The 7,514-nt window shown below is 52.8% G+C and overlaps 1 protein-coding gene across 1 annotated transcript; it reads left to right on the top strand.

Moving 5' to 3' along the window:
- The first annotated feature begins 361 nt into the window (after positions 1 to 361).
- On the top strand, positions 362 to 6,800 carry LOC133361855 (protocadherin-10-like). The gene is made up of 3 exons (XM_061580848.1): positions 362 to 458; positions 3,379 to 5,308; positions 6,786 to 6,800. The coding sequence occupies exons 2-3, from the start codon at positions 3,410 to 3,412 to the stop codon at positions 6,798 to 6,800; spliced, it is 1,914 nt and encodes a 637-aa protein (XP_061436832.1). The 5' UTR covers positions 362 to 458; positions 3,379 to 3,409.
- Positions 6,801 to 7,514: the final 714 nt, after the last annotated feature.

A 7,514-nucleotide genomic window follows, 5' to 3' on the forward strand; every position in this document is an offset into this window, starting at 1 on the left:
ATTGCAACACAATCATCATCATCAGGTGGGAAAACCACAGCGAGAACATTGTTTTGCTACCTACGTGACTTTACCAAAAGAACCAAAGAGTACGGATCGCTGCAGTGACGTCAACGTCAACTCCAGATCGCTGACAACCAAATCGTCCGTCGTGCCAGGCCGCCATGTTGGCCGAGTGGGTAGGCAGCACGCGCCACGGGCGGACAGAGCCCTGATTGGCTGAGAGCCGCGCGTGCGTCACGCCTCCCTCCCATTGGCTGCTGCTGCTGGTCAACTCACCCGCCCACGTGGTCAGCACGTGACCTCAGAAACAGCTGCGACGTTCGTTTCAACGCCCCAGGCCTCTCACCTCTCTCTCGTTTGCCTTCCTTACGACGCTTTGCTCGACATTGTTTGTGTTGCTCTACACCAACTGCTGCTGCTGCAGGTTCGACGGCGACTGGTGAATCCCGTAGCGGGTACGTGGCCAAACACGCGTCTCCTCCTCCCTGTGCTACTCAGCGCTCACGCTCTTGACAGACAACTTGATCTCGTCCAGATGTCTTAGCCACTCGGCGTTGTTGGATATGAACATGATGAGTGATATTACTAACTTTTTTAAAACACACGCTTTAATGAAATGTACCCTGCTGTTTGTAGATTTGAAGCTTTCGTGACTGCAATGATTCATATTCTTAGGTTTTTTCGGTAAAGTCACGTAGAAGGGAAATAATTAAATAAAGTAAACATAATAAAATAATATAATATCTTTTAATGTTTCATTTTTATTATTTTATTATATTTATTAATAATATAAAAATATTTTTTTTCATGTTTTACTTTTATTCTTTTATTATTTTCATTAATAATATAATAGAATATATTTTTAATGTTTTCTTTTTATTAGTTTATTAATTTTCTTCTACTACGTCACTTTACCCAAAGAACCAAGAAGATGAACCCTACTATTTCTAGATTTGAAGCTTTCTTGACTGCAAGGATTCATATTCTTAGGTTTTTTTGCTAAAGTCACGTAGGTAAAAAAATTGAAATTAATAAAAGTAAAATAAAAATAAAATAAAAATCACGACGTTTCGGAGGCAACACAAGCTTCCGTCTTCAGGTGGAACCGTCACAGCCCGCTTACTGTATCAAGTAACTTATTTTTTTAAAAATAAATTTTAATGTTTTACCTACGTGACTTTACTGAAAAAACCTATGTACCGTACGAGTAATGGAAGAACTCCAGCAAGTGACCCCGAGGCTTGCCGTGACACTATACACTACTACACGATACACTACACTATACACTACTATACACCACACTGTTCACTACTATGCACTTACACTATACACTACTATACACTACATTATACACTACACTATACACTACACTATACACTACACACTACACGATACACTACACTATACACTACTATACACTACACTGTTCACTACTATACACTTACACTATACACTGCTACACGATACACTACACTATACACTACTATACACTACACTATACACTACACGATACACTACTATACACTACACTGTTCACTACTATACACTTACACTATACACTGCTACACGATACACTACACTATACACTACTATACACTACACTATACACTACTATACACTACACTGTTCACTACTATACACTTACACTATACACTACTGCACGATACACTTACACTATACACTGCTACACGATACACTACACTACACTACTATACACTATACACTACACTATACACTACTATGCACTACACTATACACTACTATACATTACACGAAACACTACTATACACTACACTATACACTACTATTACACTACACATTATACACTTACACTATACACTACTACACGATACACTACACTATACACTACTATACACTACACTATACACTACTACACACTACACTATACACTACTATACACTACACTATTCACTACTATACACTTACACTATACACTGCTGCAAAAGTCCAGGCCAGAAAACAACATGTTGTAGTTGTTGTTGACCAGTGTTATAAACACTTGATGTTTGTGTCCAGCAACGAGACGGCTTGCACTAAAGTATGTCAAACACTTCGCCGCATTTCACCGTGGCACTCTATTCACTGATGGCCGTCGAGCGCGTCACCTCAAGCAACTCGACAAGGCCAAGATTACATCTGCATTCATATAAAGGGCAAACTTGTGATTGTGTGTGTTCAACATGTTTAGCGTACTTCCCGACATGCAACAAACTGGAAATTTGCCATGTGGGTACGTTCCAAACTGGACACCATGCACAAATTATAACAAGTATAACCCGTAAAAACAAAGTTTTTCACTCTAAATCCTTTATATGCGTGGCGGCTAGAGTCCTCTCGTCCTCTGGCTTGAGATGGCTGCCACCTATGGGTCAGATGATTGTGTGCCAGTATTAAGCAATTGGTAATTAAATATTTAATTTGTTTTCCCTAAACAGTGTAAAATTTTGGAAAAAAATTTTCACGAACATTAATTGTCTCGCACAACGAGTCTGTGTGCAAAATGTCAGCTCGATTGGATCACGGGAAGTGGGTTTAAAAACGACCGAAAGATTTGCACGGTCGTAAGCAAGCACGCAAGCAAGCGAACTTAATATAAAGGATTTAAAAATACACTTTTGGGGGGGGGGGGGGGGAGCTCAATAATGCAGTTATTTTTTGCACGGCAAGTGAATTGTGATGTCAAATCCGCGCACGTGGAAGCGTAACGCAATGTAGTGTAGCGGGTAGCGCTACGCCGCGCTACGAAACCGGCGACCCGAGTTCGATTCCCGCTCACGGCCACCGCCGGTGACGATTATTTTAACCGCTCCTGGGCCTCCCCTAGGTCGACTCAGCCTCAAACGAGTAACTGGCGTGGTGTGTGAACATCGCCAGTGGGGGGACAAAGGCGGCCGGGCGTGGTTCATCCAAGCCCCCAGGCGAAACCGGGTAGTGAAGCTAGTCTCGCTATTGATTATGCATCGTCAATTTTTCCATTTTCCGGTCACAATTTCATTTACACAACTTAAAATATCCGAATAAAAAAATCACAACGAACAGTTCTTCCCCCCCATCACCTGCTTCCCCACGTCGTCGTTTTTAAATCCTTGATATTAAGTTCACTTGCTTGCTTGCTTAGGACCGTGCAAATCTTTCGGTCGTTTTTTAACCCACTTCCCGTGATCCAATCGAGCTGACATTTTGCACACAGACTCGTTGTGCGTGACAATTAATGTTCGTGAAAAATGTTTTCCCAAAATTTTGTTTTTGCGGGTTATACTTGTTATCAAGCGTTGCCTTATTCCTGCTCGACCCTCTCCCCCCTTCATCTCCCCGCAATTCCGACTCCTCGGCCGGCGCCGTCCACGCACGCAGCTCGTGCCCCGGCTCGCCCCGACCTGGACAAATGGATCCTCTCGGCGCCGCCCTCGTCTGCCTGTGCTGCGCCGTCACCGTCGCCGCCTCCGCCCGCCGCTCGCCGCCGGCGCCCCCGCGCTACTCGGTCCGCGAAGAGGAGCCGCCGGGCACGCTGGTGGGGAACCTGGCCCGCGACCTGGGCCTCACCGCCGAGCAATTCCGCGCGCGCCGATTCCGAGCGCTGCGGGGCACCAACGGCTCCGACTACCTCGCCGTGAGCGCCGACAGCGGCGAGGTGTGGGTGCGCCGGCGCCTCGACCGCGAGGCCGCGTGCCGCCGGGCGAGCGCCGGCTCGGGCTGCTCCCTGCTGCTCGGCGCCGTCCTGGAGCAGCCCGCCGAGCTGGTGCGCGTCGTCGTCGACGTGCTGGACGTCAACGACCACGCGCCGCGCTTCCCGGCCGAGAGCGCCCTCCTCGAGGTCGCCGAGAGCGCCGCGGTCGGCACGCGCTTCGCGCTGGACGGCGCCCGCGACCCCGACGCCGGCGCCAACGCGCTGCAGGGCTACGCCATGGAGCCCGACGACGGCGCCTTCGCCCTGGAGACGCGCGACGGCGGCGGCGGCGCTTTGTCGCCCGTGCTGGTGGTGCGCCGCGCCCTGGACCGCGAGCGCCGGGCCGCGCACGAGTACGTGCTCACCGCGCTGGACGGGGGCCGCCCGCCGCTCAGCGGCACGGTCCTGCTCACCGTGCGCCTCCTCGACACCAACGACAACGCGCCCGCCTTCGAGCGGCCCGTGTACCGGGCGCTGGTGCCCGAGGACGCGCCGGCGGGCACGCTGGTCGCGCGGCTCCACGCGTGGGACCCGGACGATGGCGCCAACGGGGAGGTGGAGTACGCGGCGATGCTGGGGGCGCACGAGACGGCGCGCGACCTCTTCGCGGTTGACTCGCGCTCGGGCCTAGTCACCCTCGTGGGGGCCCTGGACCACGAGGAGGCCGACTCCCACGAGATGCACGTGCGGGCGCGCGACCGGGGGCCCGACTCCGTCCCCGCTTACGCCACGGTGCTGGTGCGCGTCCTGGACGTGAACGACAACGCGCCCGTCGTGCGGCTGCTCGGCCCGACCGGCGACGCCGCGGCGGACTCCGCGGCCGCCGTCGTCGGCGTGTCCCGGGGGGCATCGCCCGGCCACGTCGTGGCCTTCGTCCGCATCCGGGACCGAGACTCGGGCGCCAACGGGCGCGTGACCTGCACGCTCGAGGGCGCGTCGGCCGCGGGGCCCGGCGCGGCGCCGCCGTTCGCGCTCCGCGCCTGGGACGGGGGCGAGGTGTACGCGCTGGCAACGGCGACGCGGCTGGACCGCGGGGCGACCGCCGCCGCCGAGTACAACCTGACGGTGGTGGCACGGGACGACGGAGCGCCGCCGCTCGTGTCGGTCAAGACGTTCACGGTGCGCGTCACGGACACGCGCCCCGAGGGCCGGCTCCCAGATGACGACGGCGGGGACGACGACGGGGACGGGGACGATGCCTTCGCGACGCCGTTCGTCATGGACGCGCGCCCCGAGGGCCGGCTCCCGGACGACAGCGACGGGGACGACGGCGACGACGGCGACGGCGCCTTCGCGACGCCGTTCGTCGCGGTCGTGGCGCTGGCCGCGGCGTCGTGCGTCCTGAACGTGGCCGCGGTGGCGGTGGTGCTGCGCTGCAAGCGGGAGAACAAGGAGTTACGCACCTACCACTGCGGCGCGGCCAGGACGCCGGCGCGTGAAGAGCCGGGGGCGGCCGCCCGCTCCGGCGGCGAGGCGGCATCCGCCACCGCGCCCAACGTCTACGAGGACAAGTCCTTCCTGCCCTCGGAGGCGGCGGGCGCGGCAACGCCGGCGCTTGGCAAGCCCCCGCGTCGCCACCCTCTGCGCCGTGTGCCTGGCCGGCACGACCTCACACAGGTAGGTGACGCGCCGACGCGAGACGGCCCCCTTTTGAAAATGACCGCACGGGCCCGGGGAGGCCCGCCAAGCACTCCCCGCTGAACTTTCACTGCCGCGGCAATAACTTAAGAAATCTTGAGAATCAATCATCCGTCACGAATCGTCATCCACCCCCCTACGCACAATGCAGCGTGCGCGGGGGGGAGGGGGGAATGACGTGTTTTTTTCCACGCATATCTCCGTAGACTGTCCGCGAAATTAAATTGCAATCAAGTATAAAATATAGGCGCATTGTGTACGGTCGATTGAGTTTGCCGAAATTTCATCTGCATGCATTTTACTCCGGTTATCAATTATAATGTAAAGCAACTGATTTAAAGCTTTCGTGACTGCAGGGATTCATCTTCTTTGTTCTTTCGCTAAAGTCGCGCAGAAGGGAAATAATAAAATAATAAAAATAAAACATTTTTATGTTTCGATTTAAATCTTTCGTGACTGCAGGGATTCATCTTCTTGGTTCTTTCGCTAAAGTCACGTAGAAGGGAAATAATTAAATAATATTATGTTTTTATTTTTATTATTTTATTACTTCCCTTCTACGTGACTTTACCGAAAGAACCAAGAAGATAAAGCAACTGAATCGGAGAGGTTCATGGTTCGACCTCTACGCAAACCAACGTCCCTCAATCAGCAGCACGAAGGGGGGGGGGGGGGGTTCCCACGCGTACCTGCGATCTGCTGGTGGCAGATGCTTAAGAGACTCAGAGAAGCGGATATAATGAGGAGGCACATTCGAAGGTACGAATCGTGGTGCCACGCGTATTAAACGCTCGCTGAGATCCGAGCACTCCTTTTGGCGAGCTTAATATACGTGTAATAATGGTCATTGAGGCGACTCCTGGAATCTGGTCTTTATTTCACTTTTCATAAACAGCTTTCCTTCACGCTGTTGACAGGCAGCGTGAGAGGGACAGAGAGAGAGAGAGACGCGTAACCACGTGGCAACCCGGAGCCCCGCTCCCGCGTGGCCCCCTTCCTCCGTTCGTTCCCGTTCTGACCACGTGTCGCTCGTCTCCACCCCTATTTAATACCCGGGTCACGTGGTATGTTTCCACCAAACCTGGTTAGCCTCCATGGAATCTTCCAGACTCCATCGTAGGCTCTCGGGACCACGCCCCTGACTCGTCTCCCCATTGGCTGTGGCTAAAGCCAGCAGAACCAATCATCTACAAACAGCTGTCACCTTGCCATGACGTCAGGGCCACGCCCCTAGGGTTCCCCCCATTGGCTATGGACCAGGACCGGCAGAGCCAATCATCGTGACGAGTTGTGATACATCAGTGAGCCGGATACATCCTCACGTTACACACGTTTAAAGAACACGAAACCCGTGGTACCAGCGAGGACCCATCTTCAAACGTGCGAGCGTGCGTGCGTGCGTGCGAGCGTGTGTACGCTCTCTGCACAAGGGGTCTGCGTGCCCATTCGTGGACAGACGTCGGCACAATGACCCTGCTGCGTACGGATTGCTCCTGTTACTAAACAAAACGGTGAATGTTGCAATCTTCCGTGGTGAGAATGGAAGTGAAGAAAATGTCACGCGCTGGCGATATACAAAACTAACAGATTGAACGTGCACATACGCGGCGCTTGCCCGCACGCGATCGTGAGTTCGAAGTGAGTGAATGACGACGGGCGTGCCCCCGTTGATCTTTTGCAGGGCAACGACAATTTCAATCGACAGCAGCAGCAGCAGTCGTCTAGAAGGTGATCGTTTATCACGTTACACACACGAACCCTTCATTTGTTCAGCATCCGGCCTTGAAATCAAACTCTTAGGTTTTTTTTTTTCCCGGTAAAGTCACGTGGGTAAAAAATTTAAAAAAGTTAATAAAAGTAATAATGGAAATAAAATAAAATAATAAATCACGACGTTTCGGAGGCAACACAAGTCTCCGTCATCAGGTGGGACCGTCACAGCTAAAATGACTGCATCAAAATCAAGTTCCGTTTTGCGCCAGTAATTTGCAGGCTGAGCGGATGTCGTGACTTTGCGGTGCATTTAGACAACAACAACAACAACATCTAGACAACAACATTTAGACAACAACAACAACAACATCTAGACAACAACAACAACATTTAGACAACAACAACAACACCCCATGGGAGAGGAGCAGTGGGAAGGCGGTATTGTGCGTTGGCAGAATCCCGTGCTCTGAGG

This window comes from Lethenteron reissneri, unplaced genomic scaffold, assembly GCF_015708825.2.
Source record: "Lethenteron reissneri isolate LAM-NWPU_2019-01 unplaced genomic scaffold, ASM1570882v1 scaffold_1264, whole genome shotgun sequence".
In the NCBI taxonomy this organism is placed as follows: Eukaryota; Metazoa; Chordata; class Hyperoartia; order Petromyzontiformes; family Petromyzontidae; genus Lethenteron; species Lethenteron reissneri.